The 22,913-nt window shown below is 43.5% G+C and overlaps 1 protein-coding gene across 28 annotated transcripts in view; it reads left to right on the top strand.

The window, feature by feature from the left end:
- The window catches only part of celf2 (cugbp, Elav-like family member 2), a 74,993-nt gene that overhangs the window by 40,463 nt on the left and 11,617 nt on the right, over positions 1-22,913 (top strand). For 3 of the 28 annotated variants that reach the window (XM_030439869.1, XM_030439868.1, XM_030439872.1), the window contains exons 5-9: positions 5,573-5,815; positions 8,184-8,247; positions 15,089-15,223; positions 17,636-17,677; positions 19,724-19,849. In XM_030439869.1, coding sequence (XP_030295729.1) covers positions 5,573-5,815; positions 8,184-8,247; positions 15,089-15,223; positions 17,636-17,677; positions 19,724-19,849 — 610 coding nt within the window. The remainder of the gene's footprint in view (positions 1-5,572; positions 5,816-8,183; positions 8,248-15,088; positions 15,224-17,635; positions 17,678-19,723; positions 19,850-22,913) is intronic. The other 25 variants (XM_030439871.1, XM_030439873.1, XM_030439877.1 and 22 more) reach the window with 17 other exon arrangements.

The raw sequence follows: 22,913 nt of genomic DNA on the forward strand, positions 1-22,913 counted from the left end.
GCCGAGCGAGCTCACGGTTAAGTCCATCACGAGTCTGAAACTTCCATCACAGACAAAAAGTTTGAGATTTCCTGGTCAGACGAGGTCGAATCACAGCCTGGAGGAGGTTGTCACAGCACGGCAACAAGATCCATAGGCTGCAATTACATCATTATAGATTCAGATGCCATAATCATGCAGGTGCTTATTGCCACGTCTGCAGCGTCATTCTCAAACGACAGGTTGTCATAACATCTGCCAATCACAGGTGTGGAGTGACGTCTGGACATCAAACATGTGATCGAGCCACGGTCGACATCCGTATTTCAGCGCGCTTTAGGTTGGATGCTGTGGCGTTTTTTTGTGTCGGAGGATTTGTCAAACATCGTGAGGAGGAGATAAAAATAACAGAAAGGAAGTGTTTTCCCCGTAGAAGCGTCTCCCGGTGAGAAATGTTCCTGCGAGACTCGGAGCACTTTACTCTTTCTTAAGATGTGAAAGTTGTGCAACCGTCTGCAGCTCCCAATCTCTCCCCTGAAATAGAATCAAACAATAAATCGATGCTTCACCGCCGGCAGCCGCTTAATGACACGTTATGTTCCCCCAAATATATGAAATCAGAGACCAGTTAAGACAAAAGCGGGAACAACTTTTTTTAACGATTACAAATTAGTATTCCTGTGTTGGCGCACATTAATCGCCTGTTAAGAAAAAATTAGCACGCTCTCGTGTTTTAACAATCTACCAGGGTGTCGTGAAATATTTTGGTCCTTGTTAAAGAGGTAAAGTCATCATGTTGCCCCCTGCTGTTGCTGCTCAAAAGTGGCCAATTCTGACAAATCAGATGGTTTTTGCAGATTTAGTTTAACGCAACGTGAGGTGTAATTGCGCCCAGCGGCAGGGTTTTCACGGGCGCCCGTCAGCAACAAATACCTATAACCATTAGCTCGTCGCATATTGAAACAGGACTGAAATAAAAAATTTTTAAAAAGCTTCCAGGGGCAGAGATAATATAATAAAGTAGGGCTGCTATCTTTTTTCTTGCTGGCTTTAGAGGAGCGAGTCTGTGGTTAATTTTAGAAACCACAGTCATGTTTAAGCTCATTGAATTGGATGTGGAAGCACCAGAGAGTCTTTTAAGTTTAAAATCCTAAAGATTACTGATCATTGCTGGTTTTAAAGAGGCAGTATGTAAGAATTTGAAGTAAATCAGTCGAAAATTAACTAAAATTGCGGAGAGAATGTGAAGAAATACCAGTTTTAGCCATAATGACGTCTGTGTATTGTCTTGTCTTAGTTTAAAGTACTTGTACGTAAAAGTACCTTTAACACCGCAGAAATACACATTTTGGCCTTAATGGCATCTGTATTGTGTTAGACTGGCTGCTAACTGTAGCTGCGCTTTGCTAGTTAGCTCCGGAAACATGAATCTCTCTCTCCGTCCATCGTTCACTCAGTAAGTACACAGCTTACGATCAACAAAAGTGGGGAAAGAGTGGAAATACTGTCATGAACAGGGAGAAATACAGGACCCACGGAGGAAACTGGTCGAGGGCAATGAAGAACGGGAGTTTCCTGGAAAAAATCGAGAGAGTTGTTGTGCTAAAACTAAAAACATCTCAGAAATGCGTCTTAGTTTAAAGTACTTGTACGTAAAAGTACCTTTAACACCGCAGAAATACACATTTTGGCCTTAATGGCATCTGTATTGTGTTACCAGCTAGCACCAAGCTAGCTGTCAGGATCGAAAGCTCTTGTGTTAGCAGTGTAAACACTACCACTAACTGCACAGCTAACTGAGCTAACAAGCTAACGGCAGCTACAGTGAAGCAATTCGTGCCACAGCTTTAACGCAACATAACTTATGTTGATTTGGTGAAATGTCAGTGCAAAAAATTGGAACTAGCCTCATATTTAAGGAGGGTTTGGAAACCAAGGCGGGTTTCATGGGTCCAACCCTTGAAAAGAGCTGAGATTCAAGGACTGTTTCCTGCAAACAGAGGCGAGTGCATCGTCAGACTGGCTGCTAACTGTAGCTGCCCTTTGCTAGTTAGCTCCGGAAACATGAATCTCTCTCTCTCCGTCCATCGTTCACTCAGTAAGTACACAGCTTACGATCAACAAAAGTGGGGAAACGAGTGGAAATGCCACCATGAACTGGGAGAAATACAGGACCCACGGAGGAAACGCGTCTATCGAGAGAGTTGTTGTGCTAAAACTAAAAACATCTCAGAAATGTATCTTAGTTTAAAGTACTTGTACGTAAAAGTACCTTTAACACCGCAGAAATACACATTTTGGCCTTAATGACATCTGTATTGTGTTACCAGCTAGCACCAAGCTAGCTGTCAGGATCGAAAGCTCTTGTGTTAGCATTGTAAACACTACCACTAACTGCACAGCTAACTGAGCTAACAAGCTAACGGCAGCTACAGTGAAGCAATTCGTGCCACAGCTTTAACGCAACATAACTTATGTTGATTTGGTGAAATGTCAGTGCAAAAAATTGGAACTAGCCTCATATTTAAGGAGGGTTTGGAAACCAAGGCGGGTTCCGTGGGTCCAACCTCTTGAAAAGAGCTGAAATTCAAGGACTGTTTCCTGCAAACAGGGGCGAGTGCATCGTCAGACTGGCTGCTAACTGTAGCTGCCCTTTGCTAGTTAGCTCCGGAAACATGAATCTCTCTCTCTCCGTCCATCGTTCACTCAGTAAGTACACAGCTTACGATCAACAAAAGTGGGGAAACGAGTGGAAATACCGCCATGAACAGGGAGAAATACAGGACCAACGGAGGAAACGCGTCTTAGTTTAAAGTACCTGTACGTAACAATACCTTTAGCACCGCTGGCTGGAACATGCAGTGACAATACAATAATCTAAGGAAGCCCAGTGAGTCAGATTTTGCAGTTTGATTTTCTACAGCGTACACTTCCCCGCCTCCTCGCAGGTTCGGGGCTCGACTTTATCGGCTGGATGAGCATGTCTGCTGTCTGACGGCGGCTCGGCCATATTTACTCCGTCTCTCCAGCAGTCATTTTCCCTCTTTATTCTGACCGCCGACAGATAAAAGGAGAGGCGACGATGGGAGAATTGCATTTCGGAGGGGGGAGAGTGTCAGTCTGAGGGCCGCGTCGCTGCAGTCGATTCCCCCCGAGACGGGAGCTCCCCATCCCTCTCCGCTAAATATCTCATTACTCCAGCTGACACCCGGCGAGCGAGAGGGAAATGCAGCCCAGAATGAGAGTCCTGCCCTGGGAGAGGGGCCGAGGGCGAGGGGCCCCTTACTATACGCTCTCCGCTGACTGCTTCCCCCTGAAATCTGGGTCGCGTTTGAAGTTTTTCTCCCTGCCGATCGGCCGGTTTGGTCAACTTTGCCCCTTAAACGATGAGAACTGGTGGAGGGAAAGAAGTAGCAGCTTATGCCCATCTGTCGGTTTCGCTCAAAGAAACAAATCAGCATTGATTTTACCGTAGGGGGATTTTTAATAATTCATCATAGATTAGAAACACCGTGTGACTACGGTGCTAATCAGCCATGAGTGAGATGAAACAGCATCAGCGTCCGGGGAGGAAGAATCATGTTCAGGTGATTTTTTTTTTAGTTCTTAAGCGTTTCCACAAAAACCAAAAGGATGCTTAAAGCTTTAATGAAACATTTGTGAGACTATTTGTCGAGCTGGAACAAGCGTCTGTTCCTCCAACTACAGATACAGTCAGTCGAACAGATACTGGTACAGACGATGTTTTACTGGCTGGAAGTACAGTACAAATATCCGAGCTGGGTAGAGCAGGGAAGGTCTGTAGAAAGCCCCAGGATTAGCAGATTTCCCCGCCTGCAGTGATTTTAGCCATTAGCTACGAGTACCTCACACGGGTTGGAGCAGAAGCCTTCATCAACTTTGGTTTGAACTGAAGTTTTGAAGTCGTTGTTTGTCCGCCGAGTCATCTTCCGTCCTTGATTAAGTTCTCCTGCAGACGTTTTGAGGCAGATGTAGTTAAAGAAAAGAGGAAAAACAAAGTCTATAGTTGTGCAAAGTATAGATGAAGATGAAGATGAGCATCTGGTTCCTGCTTCCATGCAGCTGTCGACCTGGAAGCATCTAAAAATTTGAATTAAGTACTAATTAAGTGTCCTTTGAGTTCAGGAGACAACAAGCAATGTCAGAGGATCGCAATGAACTCTGGGAACTATTTTGGTTGATTTTTTCATAAAAATGTAATGATGAAGTCTGTCATTAAAGTTTCTCCAAACTAGAGGAAGGTTTGGATTCATGGGAGTTCAGGTCAAATGTGATGCATGCTGGGAATGATGCTAATCAGGGAACACAAAGATTGTGATCAGTATTTGACTTTAACTCCAACATACATGCAGCTGCACAACACAGATCTCAGTTCAGCTCCTCACTCCTGACACTGACTGTCTGCTGCTGCTGCGATCTGCGAAAGTAGCCAAATCCCTCCTCTCCCCCGCCGAGCGTGGATCGCGCCTCAAACTAAATGTTTCAATCAAAAGGTTTTTTATTCTCCCGTGGCAGATTGCCTTTGTTTCCAACGGATTTGCCCCTAGTTAGGCTTTGATTGCACGGTGTGAGTAATGGTGTGGTGTGATAGATTATGACTTGTTTCAGCTTCGCTGTGTTTCAGCCGCCGCCGCAACTTTCATCAGGAGCGTTCTGTTGTGTGTGTGTGTGTGTGTGTGTGTTTTCTACTCTCTCTGTGTGTGACAGTTCATTGATCTCTCACACACACACACAAACACACACACACACACACACACACACACACTGCTCTGACGGTAGACATTCGGACAATTAGCTTCACTTCTTCTGATTGTCCGAATCTCTAAATCTTCCTCTGGTCATTTCAATCAACCTCTCTCTCTCTCTCTCTCCCTGTTACACACACTAATACACACACACACACACTACACACTACACACACACACACACACACACACACACACACATCAAGTCTCTCTTCATATGAGATGATGAAATAGTTGGAGAACTCAGGAAATCTCTTTCTGGTGAAACCGTTCTGGACTCAGAGATAACTGAGCCCTTGTGGGGGAAGAAGAAAGCCCACTGGCTTTAGAGTCAAGCTTCCTGTGTGACTCTGTGTGTGTGTGTGTGTGTGTGTGTGTGTGTGCGGTGTGTGTGTGTTGTGTGCGTGTGTGTGTGTGTGTGTGTGTGTGTGTGTGCGTGTGTGTGTGCGTGTGTGTGTGAGAGAGAGAGAGATAATTTCATGAGCAGGTTTTAATTGAGAATATTTTTTTTTTCTTTGCTGATGTAAAGTTTGTTAAAGCAGGACTGTGTGTTGTGTTGTGTCCCTCCCTGTGTGCTTGTGTGTGTGTGTGTGTGTGTGTGTGTGTGCGTGTGTGTGTGTGTGTGTGTGTGTGTGTCGTCATTAACACCTTAATTTCTTACCTTTATAATAATGTGTTTACTGTATGAATCATTTTTATTTTAACACTTGTTTTCTGTTGGTGAAGCAGCACAAACACTCACCATGTTTCCTCTCCTCTTCTTCCTCCTCTCCTCCTCCTCTTCCTCCTCCTCCTCTTCCTCCTCCTCCTCTTCCTCCCCCCTGCAGGGCTGCTCGTCTCCCATCGTGGTGAAGTTCGCCGACACACAGAAGGACAAGGAGCAGCGGCGTCTGCAGCAGCAGCTGGCGCAGCAGATGCAGCAGCTCAACAGTGCGACCACCTGGGGGAGCCTGACGGGCCTGGGCGGCCTCACTCCGCAGTATCTGGCTGTAAGGAGAGCCGCCGCGTCGCCCACCTCCACCATCACCTCCTCCACCCCTTACTGCAGCCCCATGGCCAACGCCGCCGCAGTCAGTGCCCCAATCGAAAACACCCAGCTTTGAACAGAAAAAAAACATATACTCTCTTCTTCCCTTCTTCCTTTTGTTCTGTAACTCCTCCTCCTTCAGCCCTGTCACTGTCGCTCTCCTCCACCCTCCTCTCGGGGTCGTAGCATTTTGAGGAAATGAGGTCTCTGAGTGATGCGCGAGGCTGCCGGGACACGATAACGTGTGTTTAACATGTCCAACCAGAGGAGAAGATGCGAGGACGCTCCTGTTTTAACTCTCAAACATATTCTGATGAAGTTCTCGATTACAAAGATGTTTTCAGGGAGATTTATAATATCCATCATTAAGAAACTGCAAATTTATATTATTTAGACTTAAGTTAAGTTATTTCAACATTTAACAAACAATGAAATGCTGAAAATCGATTTTTTTATTTTTATTAATGATTATTTGCAACTTTACGACAAACAGTTTCTTAATAAATTAATTAAAAAGCATTTTATTGATTGAAATAGCTGAACTGAAGTTTGAATAACTATTAATTTACCATTTTTACCACCTTTTGCACCTGGTTGCAAGATCACAAATTTTGTGATCTTTAGTACAGAGCGTCTGTGCTCAGGTACAAACACAGTTACATTACTGAATATTACTCCATTACAAGGAAAACTTCTGGTAATAAAATGACACTTAAAGCGACAATGAGGAACTTTTTAAGTTAAGTAATCTTTAACACAGAGTTTTGTGTTTTTGTTCGTATGTCAGTGTTTTCATTGGCTACAAAAAGCAGATGAAAAGTTCAGTTTAATTCAAATTGTACTCAATTATGACTTTAAAGTAACTAAGTAAATTACATGGTGTAGTGCATTCTTAAGTACGAGCAAAATGACATGCTTGAAAAAATACTAGTGCAAATGCAAAATGTGATTTAATTACATAGATAGACAGATAGATAGATAGATAGATAGATAGATAGATAGATAGATAGATAGATAGATAGATAGATAGATAGATCCAAACAGAACAAAGTCAAGATAATAAACGTTTCCTCTAAATATTTACGAGGTGACACCAGTTAGTCGTCGGCATATCTAGAGACACAGGATCGATTTACGGACGTCCTTCAAGTCGTCGTCCGATTAAAAACGTCTCCCTTTGTCTCTGAATTTGATTTAAAGATGTTTCACCTTTAACTGACAGAAGAAGTGCTTCCTTATTGTTTAACGAAGGCCTTCTCCTCCTTCTTAAATAAATCATTATAGACACTAAAAAAAAACTAAAAAAAACATCTCTGCTTCTCCGACTGTAGCTCATTAAAATTTCACGTCTCGAGGATGCACAGTTTAACTCAGGACGGTAAGAATGGAAAGTTGAGAGCGATTCCTCCAATTTATTCACTGATTGCGATAAAGTCTTGTGACTTTTTGTGGGATTAAAACACAAAGAAATTGGCCGGGGGACGGCGTGGATCCCCCCCGGGAGTCCGCTGATCCCCCAATTTGAGAACTCCTGCAGTGGAAGCTCGGCTGCACAGCATCTGAGACTCACCGGTTGATTTGGTAGATTGGGAGGTTTCTTTTTTTTTCCGGTTTCTGTTTTAAAGTTCAGAAACCTCCTTTTTTTTTTCTGCAGCCTTTTACCTCCTCAGAGGCCTCTAACTCAGGACTTGGGCGCTCACCTTTTGACTCCAGCCCAAACTTCCCCTACAATCACACATTTCACAATCTGGGAACTCAAAATTCTCAAATATCTTTTAATCCAAAACTGCAATTAACTCGACAAACATCCCTCCTCCACTGGATATTGATTAATTTTTTGTGTGGGGGAGGGTAGAAATGAGAGAAGTGTTTTGTGAATTGGGCTCCCAGATTCTTTTTTTCTGCTCTTTCAATCCTTTTCCTCGGTCTTTTTTTGAGAAGATTAAGCTCCATTCTGGATGGAGAAGTGAAAAAAAAAAAATGAAAATGACTCGCACAATAGAAACAAGATGTTAATTTGCTGTTAATTCAAGTCTTTGAAGGATGAGTTTTTGACAGCATCAGTATTCCACTTTTGTTTTGGAATCTAATTAGTCGGCTAGATTAGAGCTTTCATGCTCAACTTGTCTGGAAGAATCATGGTGGAATACAAACAGTGTTTGCTTAGAGGAGAGATCAAACTGTATTAGCAGCTCATTTACTCATCGAGCACTGAGGCAAAAAAAAAACGCATTGCTAACCCGCTCATTACCAGTTTAGCTCTCTCAGCGTAGCATTGTATAGACATGTGTTCTGCTTTCTGTCGCCGTGCAGCTCACTTTGTTTCTTCTTTCTTTCTCTCTCGTGTCTCCCCCTCCTCCTCCTCCCTCTCACTTTCTCCTTCTCTTTCTTTCTTTCTTTCTTGCCATCAGTTGCTTCAGCAGGCAACCTCCTCCGGTAACCTCGGAGCCTTCAGCGGGATCCAGCAGATGGCCGGTGAGTCAAAAATCAGTCGGTAAAAAAAAAAAAAAAAACTCCCCTGAAACCTCTCTTGTACGACAGCAACGGACTCTTTGTTGCGCCTCTTTGTTTTTTTTTCTTTTTTTTCTTTTTTGTTGTTTTATTCTTTATTTTTTTTTTTTTCACAGACTTCTAAAAGAGGAACCAAAGAGCATAACAGATGAACTCGCGTGGCGGAGTTAAGAGAGATCGTTGCCCTGAAGATTTATTAACTGTTGCTAAGAATTGTCTTGATCTTTTAATGAGGCCAGACAAGAGTTGTGCCCTGGGCGAGTAACAGTAGCACCGCGGCTTTCGCGGGGAAGGATGAATCACGGGAAAGAAAGGAGGGAAGAAAAAGAAAAAGGGAGTGGAGTGAAATTGTTTCAAGTATGGGCTCCTTTTGGTGGAGATCTTGCTCTGCTGGCTGGCGCCATCTACTGCCCCCTCTTATTGTGGAGGGGTCTCTGTGATCTGTCGTCTTTGCATCTCTCGAGTATCTGCAGGTTCAAGGGCGACATTAGAAGCAGGAAAAAAATAAAGACATCAGCTCGATATATAATCCCGCCTGTTTTTTTTGCCAGGCGGTGAAAAGTTTTCAAACTCCAAAATGGGTTGAGTAAAGTTAAAGGACACAAGGAAGTAAGAAGTAAAGTGGGGAGGGACAGTCCAATTCTCTGAAGTGAGGCTGACGCAATAAAAAATGCATATTGTATTAACCCAGTTCTGTATTAATCTAAAGCCTTGAGCGTGCCGAGAAGCCTCCTATTAAATGTTGAACAAGATAAAATCTCTGTCTTTAAGAAACATAATTTTTTTGGGCTTTAAATTTGGGTTATTTAAGACTTCCAGGGACCGGCGGATACTCTCTCCTCATCATCTCTGACTTCTCTCTTTCCATTAAACTCTCCTCCTCCTCTTCTTCCTCCCTCTCTATTTATTTTAAGCCTCTTTTTTTTGCACCTCCCACCCTCCTCACTTTTCTTTATCTCACCTTTACGCCTTCCTCCCTGCAGCCCTCGCACACCCTGTCTGTTCCACGCTCTTCTTCTTCTACCCTTCTGCGAGCGCCTCGGCGGGGTGTTGGCTCTTAATTGTAGTCATTTGACGCTAACGGGATGAAGGGAAAGAAAGCAGCGGATACACAATAACAGCTCTGAGTGTGATGGGAGTTTTTTTGGGGGGTGGCGAGCCCTACGATCTCTCGGATCCTCCTGCTCTCTGTCGTGTTCCCTCGAGTTACGACTGCTTCCCGTGGCTGATTTGAATATTTTTTTTTGCACACACGAATAAATAGGCTCTGGGTAATTTTTGTGTGGAACGTGCGTCTGAATCTGGAGATCTGTTGGTCCTCCATCTGCGATAGCGAGCGAGCGAGAGAGGCAGAGCGAGCGAGAGAGCGAGAGAGCGAGCATTAGTGATTGGCAGGAGATGTGACACAGCTGAATGACATCTGGTCCCAGTCTTTAACACGAGGAGCTGCAGAGCTGAGAGGCTTCAATTACACCAATGAGCATTCAATTAGACGCAGCCAACGCCAGCCTGGTGCAGCCCGGCGCTGCCATACAGGCTGCACACACACACACACACACATGCATCCTCGCACACATATGTGCTCACGGTCGCGCACACACTCTCGTACCATCTGCACAGCCCGGATACTCTGATGTGGGAAGTAGATTGTATTTGTCTCATGCCGTCTCTCTTTCTTTTGCCTCCTCTCTCTCTCTCTCTCTCAGCTCTCTAACCCAGTTATTTTTATCTGCCGCCCGCTCCTCCTCTCCTTACGACTGCCTTGAAAATGTACGTTCAATGAGGGGAGATAACCTTTTGACTAATGCAAGTAAGTAAGTATTGGTGTGGAGTTGCTTCAAGGAAGGAAGTAAAGGAGGGAAGAGAGGTAGAGAGATGTCGTGGAGTCGTCTTTGTCATCAGCTTGGAGAGAAGAAAGGGAAGAGGGACTGGGAAGATAGACAAGAAGGAGGGAAGAGGAGGAGGTGAAGGAGAGGTCATGGAGGGGAATGGCAGCCGGGATTGGATGAGAGGAAAGAAACAAGAGGGTTAAAGAGAAAGAAGGCGGAGGAGGTAAAGGAAGGAGAGAAGCAGTTAGATTTGGGAAATGATAATAAGGAAATGATGAGAGGAAGAGGAATGGAAAAACAGATCAAGATGGCCGAGAGGCAAAGAGAAGGAAATGAGAAGGAATCAGGCAACGATGGTGTGAGTGAAGGAAGGGAGGAGAGGAAATAACAGAAAAAGACTGAGGATGGAAAAATAATAAATGAATAGGTGATAGGAAACAGGAGAGAAATACGAGGAGGGAAAAGGTCAGGAGAGAAAAGCAGAATAAATGAGAAAGAAGAAGAAGGAGGAAAGGAAAGGACAGGAAATGAAGGGAAGGGAAGGGAAGCAAAGAAGGGATGAAGACCAAAAGGAAAAATTGGAAAAGGTAAGAGAAAGAGGAAGAAAAGAATAAATGAATGAAAGGAAAGGAAGAGAAAGGAAGTGAAAGGAAAGAACAGGAACGGAAAGGAAAGAAAAGGAAGAGAAAGGAAAAGAAAGGACAGAAAAGGAAAGGAAAGGAAAGGATACAGAGAAAGGATAAAGACCAAAAGGAAAAATTGGAAAAAAGGTACGAGAAAGAAGAGGAAGTGCAAGAATGTTAAGGTGAAAAGAATAAATGAAGGAAAGGAAAAGAAAAGACAGGAAAGGACAGGAAAGGAAGAGAAAGGGAAAAAAAAGGATAGAAAAGGAAAGAAAAGATGCAGAGAAGGGATGAAGACAAAAAGGAAAAATTGGAAAGGTTACAAAAACGAAAAGGGAGTGCAGGAAGGTTAAGGAGAAAAGAATACATCAAGGAAAGGAGGGAAGAGAAAGGAAAGGACAGGACAGGAAAGGAAGAGAAAGGAAAAGGAAAGGAAAGGAAAGGATACAGAGAAGGGATGAAGACCAAAAGGAAAAATTGGAAAAGGTACGAGAAAGAAGAGGAAGTGCAAGACGGTTAAGGGGAAAAGAATAAATGAACGAAAGGAAAGAAGAGGAAAGGAAAGGAAGGGAAACAGAGAAGGGATGAAGACAAAAAGGAAAAGAGGAAAAGACAAAAAAATTGCATTAATTAGGAAGGCGGTATGATTTGGAAGAGGAAGCAGGAAAGGAAAGGAAAGGAAAGGAAAGGAAAAAATAGGAATGAGGCAGCAAGAAAGAGGTACAGATGAAAGGATGGGAAAGAAGAAATAAAGGAAATGATACTTAAGAATTAAATAAATGTTATGCAGAAGAGAGAAGTGGTGGTGAAGGTGAGCAGAAGGCTGTACAGTATCTGCATCATGTCCAACCAGCCACTTTCAGAACCGACTAAAAACCCTTTTTTGTATTTGTGTCCCTGAAACGAGGCGCCGTGAAGAAGAGCTCTTTCAAACAGCCTCCTCTTCATGAACCAGCCTCTTCTTCTGGTGTATTTTCTGCCTTTAAAGAAAACAATCGCTGTCTGAATTAGTGGGAGATTTGACGGCTGTCTTATTCACGTCTTTCTCAGGAGTAAAAAATCCACTTTAGGTTCGAAGGTATCACAGAAAATTGGGGTAGAATCGCTTTGAAAACGAGATTGGTTTTGGCTTTTCATGCGCTTTTGGTTTTTTTTTCCACTTCCTGCTGCAGCCGCTCGTCACGACGACATGGTAGAAACTGGCAGTCGCCTCTTTTCTTTTTTTTTTTTTCTTCTGTATTTAATTAACCAATCAGAACTGTGAATCCCAGTGATGAATCCAGCCATCTGCTGTGATTGGCTGTGCTCAGTTTGGTGGTCTTTATGAAGGGATTTCTCTTTTTGTTTCGGATGTTACGACCTCCAAACCACTCATCACGGTGTCAAATAAGAGATGGATCTTCTTCTTCTTCTTCATCGGTGTCTTGTTTGTGTGCGTCTTATTTGTGTGTGTGTGTGTGTGTGTGTGACTGTGCTGTGTGTGCGAGTGTGTGTGTATTTCCATGGTAACTGTATATACATCCAGACTGTATATACGACACATACACCTCACATTGACAGTGTCCACACCCTCTAACTTTATAACCTGCTCATGAGTCCGAGGAAGCTCCTCCGTGGTAAGAAAACAACTGCTGCTCTGGTGACTGTTTGCTTTATGAGGCCTTCATAATGTTCACACACACACTTTCTTTCATTTTACACAGACACACATCTTATATGGAGTCAGGTGAAAGGTGGAGGTGTGGAGTTCTACTCACAGAAAGGTGTTTTATAGCCTTTGCTTCACACTCACTCAGGTGTTGGCGTGAAGTTATTAATTACGCTTAAGTATGGAGCTCTGCTTCAGTAGGACTGCTGGATGGAACTGAGTAAAAAGATAAAAGTCTCAATCACTGTGATTAAAGCCTGACTAATACCGACAGGAGGTCAATATCAATATCAGTATTGATGGAGATGTAAGTGTTCCTTTAATTCAAGTGTAAAATGTAGTAATGTCAAAATTTAAGGACAGCTTGTAATTTATCCAAAACAATCAGCGGAATAAATGTTGCCGATGTTTGTTTCTACAAATTCCGGATTTGTTAAAAACGTTCAATATTTAATATTTCAGCATCTCGTCACAAATATCCAGTTGATTCAAGCTAATATATATCGAACAGTGGTTTCTGGCTTGGGAGCTGTCTCGCCGTCTTCTCCCAAAATCTCCAGTTTTGTGGCCACGAACACCTCTGCCAAATTGTCGCAATGCCTTATCAAAAATATCAAGTGGTTTCACGTTTTTACATAGTTGAAAAATCATTTCAAACAGTGGTCTCTGGCTTGGCTGCCATCTTACAATCGTGTCCTAATATCTTGTCAAAACATATCCAGTGATTATGTCACCAACAGGGATGAAAAACATCCAAACGTCTCGTTAAAAATGTCCAGTGGTTTCACGCTTTAAAAAAAAAAAGTGACAAACAGTGGCTTAGCAGCTGTCATGCAGACTTGTCCTAAAGTCTATTAAAAAAAAATATTTTGTTCTGCCAGTAACACTGATGGAAAACTTTCCATTCTGGAATTAAAGATATCCAGTGGTTTCAAGCTTGCAAAATGATGTCACACAGTGGTCTCTTGCTTGGCAGATCTAACGTCGCCTAGTCCGAACATCTCGTCAAAAATATCTGGTTTCATTATCACCAACGAAAAGTTCCAATGTGATGTCAAAAATCAACTAATTATCAGTGGTTTCAAGCCTACAAATGTTGAAACATCCTCTTGAACAGTGGTCTCTTGCTCACAGCTGTCTCGCCATCTTGTACCAATATCTCGTGAAAAACATTAGGTATTGTTTCCACTAGCACGGTGGACAAATTCCCCAACATGTTGTTAAAAATATCCAGTGGTTTCAAGCTTACATATCTTGAAACACCCTCTTGAACAGTGGTCTCTGGCTTGGCAAACATCTCGCCATCTTGAACCACTGTCACTTCATAAATATCTAGCTTTATTGCCACTAACAGAGATGGAAAATGTCTCAATGTCTCGTTAAAAATATGAAACGGTTTCACACTTACAAATGTTGAAACATCATCTTGAACAGTGGTCTCTTGCTGACAGCTGTTTGCCATCTTGTACCAATATCTTGTGAAAAGCATTAGGTATTTTTGCCACTAGCACAGCGTGAAAATTTCCCAACATGACGTTAAAAATATGTAGTGGTATCAAGCTTACAAATGTTGAAACATCATCTCGAACAGTGGTCTCTTGCTGACAGCCGTCTTGTACCGATGCATTACATTTTCTTGCCACTAGCACGGCTTGAAACTGCCTTACATCTCGTCATAAATATCCAGTGGTTTCACGCTTACAAATGTTGAAACACCATCTCGAACATCAGTCTCAGCCATCTCGTAGTTTTCGTCGTAGCGTCTCGTCAAAAAACCTCTTGATGTCCTGTTAAAAATATCCAGTGGTTTCACGCTTACAAATGTTGAAACACCCAATCGCTTTATTGCCACTATCAAAGATGGAAAATGTCTCGATGTCTCGTAAAAAATATGAATCGGTTTCAAGCTTACAAATGTTTATAAACCATCTCAAACAGCGGTCTCTGGCTGTAACACAAACAGATTCGTGATTTTGATCATCGGAAATAAAACATAACCGTAAATCAGTCGGATTCAGCCTGTTATCTCTGGGCAGATGTTTAAAAGGCACTCTCATCACCCAGAGGCACCATTTTATATTCAGTTTCAATGTCGGCCTCAGAGGTCCAGTATCAGTCAGGCTTTAATCATGATTTTTATGGAGTGATTACACTTTAATTTATACAAAGCACAACTTAGCTGAGCACAGAAGAAGAAGTGGAATCTCTAGTGATATAAAAAGAAAGTAAAGATAACCAGACTAGAAAGGTTTAGTTTCCTGTATTTATCAAACCTCCTCCACCGAGCTTTTCCTCTGGAATATAGGTTTAATTAAATCAGAAAGATTATTTCAGCCTCGGATGAAATTCACCAAACCTAAACACTGCAGCAGCTGCTTTTACTGATTTAAACACATGTGGGACTTATTAGCGAGATCAGCTGCTGTAGTGTTTTTTGCCTTCACACGCTGCCGACTCCTCGCGGTGGCAGGGAAGAGATGCGTTCAAGTTGTCTCAGATAGAGCAGGAAACATGAGGATTACCTCCAGGAAACACAAGTACAGCACATCCACACACTCCTCTTGTTATTCTTGTTCAACCCTCCGGACACTCGTTGTTCAAGTGCTGTCCTCTGGTGCACTGTCCCGGTTCCGGCCAGGCGACCCAGCCACGCCTCAGCCTCGCTCCCCAGGTTTGACACCACCCTCTCTGGCTCCTCTCTCCAGGTATGAGTGCTCTGCAGTTGCAGAACCTGGCCACTTTAGCAGCGGCGGCGGCGGCGGCCCAAAACTCAGCCAGTCCCTCCACCGCAAACCCCCTGTCCTCCAACGCCGCCTCCCTGGGAGCGTTGGCCAGCCCAGGTAACACCGCAGCCACTCAGGTCGGGGGGTCCGACGCCGGGGGGAGGGGAGGGCCAACGCCTGCCTACGTCCTCCGCTCTGCACCGTTACCATTACCAGTGTTGTCGCCCCCCTCCCCCCCTCCATGATCCCCGGCACCTCACCGCCATCACCGAAACCATCAACCAACCATCGTTGCCGAAACCATCTCCATTGTTCAGATCTCCGTCAGTGTTGTCGGCCTCCGTTCTGGCACAGTGCCATGGTGTGTGTATCCACCGTCTCCGCTTCTCAGACCTCCATGTTTAATAGAGAAACCATGCTGTGTTGTTGATGCGCTGCATACCTACCTGCGTCCTCCTGTCTTTGAACACCTCCCCCCACCACCACCACCACCGACAAACCACAGCCATCCCATGATACACGCACTGTATATGTGTGCGCGTGTGCATGTCTGTGTGTTTCGTGCTTACATGTGTCCGTCAGGTTTGGATCTGTGTTCTTGCGTTGTCGTGATTTTTTTTGGTGTTTGTGCCTTTTAACCTGCTCACAAGCTCCAGAAACTCAAAGTAGACCGTTGAGGACTGTAGACCTGTTGTTGTTACCGGGCGGACGGGGTGTGTTTGTGTGTGTCTGTGTGTGTGTGTGTGTATGTGTGTGTGTGTTGGTGTTTTGTTGGTGTCTAATTTTCGCTGGCGGGGAGGGATTAAAGGGAGAGTTCACCCCAAAATCAAAAAACGCACTTTCCCTCTGAGCTGTGGACGATTTATCCATCTGCTGGAGATTGTTTTGGTGTGAGTTGCTGAGTTTTGGAGGTATGTCTGCCTTCACGCCGATATAATGGAACTACAAAAACTCAACAGCAACGTCTCTTTACGGAGATTACGACCTGGTGACTGTAGATAATCCACAGAGCTTGTTGTGAGCAGTTTCACGTCGGAACCAAACCCAGAAGTATCTACGAACGGACAAGAGACTCGTGCGTTAGCTAGCTTAGTTAGTTAGCTTCTTGTCCATGAGTAGATACCTCACATTGCTTACAATTTAGAAAGGAAGATGATAAAAGAGACGTCTTTAAAACCGTCGACGGGACACCTCGAACTGCAAACTAGTAAATCACGACTTTTTCTTTTATTCCTTTTTGAGCCATGGAGGTTTTTTTAATCGTCCGACTTTCTTTGAGCCGAGAAATCTTGCAAGCACGACCAGTCAAACAAACTCTACTGCACATATTCAGTTGGCTGGAAAAACCAGGAAGTAACTCTGAAGCTAGAAAACTTTATTGGCGTATGTGCCAGAGGAGTGAATGAGCTCAGAGATATCCTCCCCTTCCATGCTTATTAGAAGTCCGTCTGAAGCCGCATCGGATCGTTTGAAAACTGCCGTGAATCTGTTTCCCGATCAGCAGACAATTGGCATTTTGTCAGAGATGGCGGGATATGTGTCGTACACGCAGGCGTGGTGATACGTAAAGAAAATAGTTTGTACGTGAAACTGCTCACTGCAGCGTCTCTGGACTTCCTGGTCGTGATTTCTGGAAAGAGACGGCACAAGTCGAGTTGGTATCTAGAGGCAGAAATCTCTAAAAACTCACACCTTAATAATCTAGATTGACAAACAGAACGACAGGTGAGAGGAGAAATATGTGTTTTTGATTTTTTTTTTAAGTGAACTGTCCCTTTTGATAATTAAAAAAACTGCTAGATTGATGTCTGAACTCGGCTCAGGTTAAATATCGCCACCTTCAGATTCTCTCCTCCTCCTCCTCCTCCTCCTCCTCCTCCTCTCCTTGTGTTCCCTCTCGTTGCCCTCGTCTTTTGCTGCTGCCCTCCTTTTGACAAGCTCCCTGTTTCTGCTCCATCATTCTCCCCTTTCATGTCGGCTCGGCCTCGCTCCAGCAGCCGTGGTTTTGCTGTCTCTTTTGGAGCGCACTCCCAACAGAGCATGAATATGAAAAGCTACCCACCCCTCCTTCTCTCTCTCTCTCTCTCTCTCTCTCTCTCTCTCTCCATCCTCCTCCTCTTCTTCTTCTTCTTCCTCTCCTTCACGTTAACACTCGCGCCGCTTCCATCCCCACTTCCTGCCTCCACCGAGCCGGTTCGCGCCGGCATGAATGCCCCGTTTTCTTGTCTCGTCTCTCTCTCCACACTTTCTCTCTCGCTCTTTTCTCTTTCCCTGACTCTGAATGTCAGTCCAACCTTGAATAGTACACACTCAGGTTGAGCTCCTCGGTGTGAATGAGTGGGCTGCTGTATACTGCATGTGTCGATGAAGCTGGAAATGTCACAATGCCAGTTTGATAAATATAGACAGCTCTGCATGGAGACAGGCCAGCGTTTTTATTTTTTTTATTTGATATGTGTGTGTGTGTGTTTCCTGCACCGTGTGCCGACGTAACGCTGCCTTTATCGCACCATGTCTTAATATATTCAGCGGCAATCCTGCTTTGTTGGCATCGCTTTGATGAGATCAAGGGTAAATTACTAGATTAAATCCTTTTTGTTTTGTTTTGTTTTGTTTTTTTTAGGTTGTGAGCTTTGTGCACCATACTCTCCCGTCCATCTCACCACCACCAACCACCTCCACCACCACCAACCACCAACCACTTCCGACATAGTTGCATCATGTATGGCGCACATTTCACATCAGCGTGTGTTCAGGTGTATGTGTGTGTGAGTTTGTGTCCACCGTGTTGAAGTTTTGTGTGCGTTCTTGTGATTGTTTTTGGTGTCAGTGACGACCAAGCTGATTTTGCTCGAGTCCAAAAAACTTTTTTTCCGGACAGTTTCTTCTGCCTCTCTGTACATACGTCTGCTTTCTTTCTTTTCTTTTTTCTTTTTTGTTTTTTTTTTGGGGGATGCTCTTTGTGTTTTTCCAACCTTGAATGCAAGCAAACCCTCCAGTTTACCTGCTTCTGTGAATACATCCGCTGAAACAAACAGACACAAAGCATACAGCGCTCTTCTTTTTTACAACCGTAGATGTGTTTTTTTCCATCTACCATATCGTATGTAGGTTCACGGTTAGATTAATTAAAAAAGGTGCTGCTTGTGATGTTTTTTTTGTATATTCATACCATCAGTTTGAGTGAAATCGCTTTGCAGAGGAAATTAGCTGCCTCGAGATCACGTCTGCCTCGAACTCTTTCCTCTTCCTCCTCGTCAGGTAGATGTTTGTAGTTTTACACTCTCCCTGAGGAGATGTCTTAAAGGGATATTCCGGTGTAAATTTAATCAATGGTCTAAATCACTGTGAAACTCAAGAGATCAAGTTAGCAGACCGCTAATTTACGGAGTTTTATCAACCTCAGAAACGACCGCACGACAACAATACACTGCAGTAAATGGATCCAAATATAAACCGCCACCAAAAAGCCACAAATAATGCTCAGAACAGCACCAAACTTCAGCAACAGTACAAATAGGGTCTCAGCACATAGTCCGGGGCATCTAACCTCCGCTAGCTTAGCTGGATTTCTACTGAAAAGCTGACTAAATTAACCACTCTTCTGCAGCAGCTTCCTGTTGACGGGAAGTCCCGACGAGTCGATTACCGAGTGCAGTAGAGTTCCGCGGCTCATGGATGAAAATGTATGATTATGACTCCATGGAAAAGCAATCAAAGTTCATATGTGTCTTACCTGCCAGTTTATAACCGTTATTATCGAGAGCGGACAGGGAAAAGAACGGAATTGAGCATTTCTAACTGCACTCGGTAATCGTCGCGTCGGGACTTCCCCGACCCGGAAGCTGATGGAGGAGAGTTGAAATCTGTTTTTAGCTTTTCAGTAGAAATCCAGCTAAGCTAGCGGAGGTTAGATGCCCCGGACTATGTGCTGAGACCCTATTTGTACTGTTGCTGAAGTTTGGTGCTGTTCTGAGCATTATTTGTGGCTTTTTGGTGGCGGTTTATATTTGGATCCATTTACTGCAGTGTTTTGTTGTCGTGCGGTCGTTTCTGAGGTTGATAAAACTCCGTAAATTAGCGGTCTGCTAACTTGATCTCTCGAGAGGGAGTCTAACACAGTTTCATGGTGATTTAGATCATGGATTAAACTTACACTGGAATATCCCTTTAAGCTTGTGTCCGCACAAATCTGACCGGACGAGTCGTAGAAACTATAAAAACCTCCCTCAGAGTTCATAACCTCAGTATAATCCTTCACAGGTGTGTTTTAGTGCCGGATAGTGAGAGTTTTTTAAGACGTAAGAGGCAGCCAGTGTTCTCTGCAGCAAATATAGTTGTTTGCCGTTTTAACAAAATACTTATAAATGATGTTAAAGTGTTCACGTGGCACCTTCTGTACAAACTCCATAAAGGCCGAGCAGAATGAAGCAGCTTTCTGTAAATGTGTGTTTAATAAGAAAAGCCTCCACGCGAGGAAACCTTGAGTTTTTGTTCGACGCTTGTATAACGAGTTTGTGTCTTTGTCTCCTACTCTCCGTCCTCACCCCCCTCTCCTCTCCTCCTCCTCCTCCCCCCTTCCATCCCCTTCCCTCCTCCTCCTCCCTTTCCCGGCAGTAGGCACCACAGCCAGCTCCAACGCCGGTGCCATGAACTCTCTGACCTCTCTGGGCACCCTGCAGGGCCTGGCAGGCGCAACTGTGGGCCTGAACAACATAAATGCACTAGCAGGTAGCATCAACAGTGAGTATTCACCCTGCCATCAGCCACTCCACCTCCACCTACACCCACACCTACCACTCACCACCACCATCCACTTCCAACAGCCTCCACCTGCGAGTGGACGCAGAGAGACGACGTGTCACGGCGGCTGGCGTTCATCAGAGCTGGATTTTTACGGGTTTTTGCACACGATTTTTAATTCAAAGCAGATAATTTCTCATATTTAATCTGTGATTTTGAAGAGAAGTGAATTATTTGTCACTAAATATGTACAATAAATCCTAAAGAAAGGTAGTTTGATGAAGATGAACCTGCAGATTCCTCAAACGAAGGTCGAGTGTATCAGAAAACACGGAACTCATCCAACTCTGATGTCAGCGGCTGTTCAGAATTATATTATAGAATTATTGTAATAATCTAAACTTCAAATACACAGTTTAGATTTAACTTAAAGGAAGAAATTTGACAAAAATCTGTTAATCCTTGGAGATTCTAATCAAATATTTACTTATTTTTACACATTAAAGTCCATATTTTGCTAAATTAAAGATTAAAGAAGGTTAAAATTATAAAATAAGAAAGAAAATATGATCAAACCACAGATCTGGTTCCTCCCGTCGTCTCTCTGTGTCTCTGTAACATTTGATTGGTTAATAAATTGTCCTCACTCTCTCGATGACGGCGACCTCACGAGCTCATCCGGCCGCGAGTCTTTCATCCACCCATCCATCCATCTCTCCATCCACCCATTCCTCCATCTCTCCATCCGCTTCCTGGTTGTGTCCTGGGTTATGCTTGCTGTCGGAGCGCTGCGGTGCCGTCCGGGCGGAGCTGGCGTGCTGCTGTCGCCTCACGCGTGTGTCGTCGTCTGGTGTTTTAACATCGTGTTTGTTTCTGTGGCGTCATTTTTGTGTTTGTTGTCGTCTCAGAGGAGTTCGAGGGAGTTCTGTCGACACGATGTGACCATGTAAACAATATAACTTTCATGGTTTCAGTCCAAAATGTCAGAATTACATATGAAGGTGCTTAATTTGGTCATTTATGTGCCAAGAAAATATTAAATTTGACAACTTTTTGTCACATTTTTGGAAATAAATACTCAGTTATGCAACTTTCAAGCAAGAAAATAAAAACCTGTGAATTTTACCATCCAGTCAACACAAAAAATTCAAATTGTGACACATTTTGTGTAAAAAAAAATATGAAATATTTTACTTCACATGCCAAAAATTAAACCGTTCGACCATATTCTATTAAAAAAAACACACCAAAGATTAGACAAAAATAGATAATAAGCCATTTTGTATGTACATAAATAAAATAATTTAATTGGGAATTCTCAAACAAACTAATAGTTGAGAATTTAATTTAAAAGAAATACAACATTTCCATTCCATAAATAATAAATGTTACATTTTCATGCCAAAAAGATGAGAAAAACTTCATTTCCTACAAAACTATCATTTTTAAAAATACAACCTCTGTGTCATTAAAAAATACAAAAGTTAATATTTTCATGTGAAAAAAAGAAGGAAAAAAACATAAATAAAAGTAAATAAATAACCCAACTACGAAAAATGATAAATTATCTAATTATGCCATCTTGACAGTTCATCACAAAAAATATACAACATAAAAAAATAAAGTTTATCATTTTTATGCCAAAAGCTTTTTCATGTACAAAGAAAAAAAATAATAACTTCTTCTTCAGACTAAAACAAACAAGTTAATCACAATTTTCCTGCCCAGTTAAAACCAATTTTACCATTTTCATGTCAGTGAAATAAAAGTTTAAAAGACTAGTTTCCTGCTGAAGTTCTTCTTCTTCAGCGTCACTCTCAGGGAAGTGCAGCGTTTATATTTAAAGTCGTCACATGTTGCTGTCGTGTTTTGATCCGTCCTTTCTATCACCGTGTGATTCACATCGACTTCACGCTCCGTGTGGTCCGCCGAGCCGAAGCGCCGCGTGTCCTGCCTTTGACCTCTGGGGGAGACGGGCCTGGGATCTTAATCAGCGCTGTTATTACGGCGGAGGTCCTGTAGCGCCGGCCTCCTCCGCCACATTATTCTCCTCTGACCTTTACCGCTCCTCGGCTGGAGTAGCTGTATCCGCCGTGTAAATCATATACGCGTGAGCTCGAGCAGGTACAGAAACACAGGACATGCCCACACACACACACACACACACACACACACACGTCTTTCAAACAGAACTTTCTTGCATCCCATTTGGTCCCGGCTCGACCCGTCTCTCCTCGCCGTGGCCCCCACCTCCTCCGTCCCTCCACCCACCTCCAACCGGCCTCATTTAAACACATCTAGGCCTTAATTGAATTGCAAAGGTCACCGGTGCAATTATTCCTGAATAAATGAGTGACCTATAATCCGGAGCGCCGCGGTGATAATTTATTTCACTGTGTCTGACGTCGAGGCGACAGGACGCCGAAGCCAATGTCAGACCCCCTCAGACAAGTTGCCCTCCGCGTGATATTAAGCCTTTACAAGCAACTAATGAGTGTTACTGCTGCGTTCCTTCACTTTTTAAACCAGACACCACCTCCCTCCCTCCTCCCTCCTCCCTCCACCCTCCGGAGTGAGACGTCACAGGCTGGGGGAAAAAAAAAAAAGCACATGTTGATGTTTGACTGAGCCGCTCTGGTAGACAACGAGATAATCGTCTACTTACATCGTCTCTGAGGACTTTTGTGAGGTGGATCATGAAGACGGACCGTTATCGGATTCCACGGATCGATACTAATGCAGATTATGTGCAATTTAAACTTCGCTTTAACCGTCGCGCTAATAAATCTGCCAATATGTTTCTTTCTTTCTCGTTTTATGAGAGTGTCATTAAGAAAAAAATACACCTACCAGCGTGTGCTGCGTTTATATCCAGGGTAACGTGTCAGGTGGATAAATCACCACCATCGATTCATTTATAGGACAAATGAGACTAAATACTTTACAAGAGTCTTTAAAACTGAATAAAGACAACTTTAAATGAATAAAATGGCCGGTTAGACAATAAAAACAAGAGGTGATGCACAAGGTACCGCTCCTCTGATACCAGTGCAGACTGGCATGT

This window comes from Sparus aurata, chromosome 14, assembly GCF_900880675.1.
Source record: "Sparus aurata chromosome 14, fSpaAur1.1, whole genome shotgun sequence".
In the NCBI taxonomy this organism is placed as follows: Eukaryota; Metazoa; Chordata; class Actinopteri; order Spariformes; family Sparidae; genus Sparus; species Sparus aurata.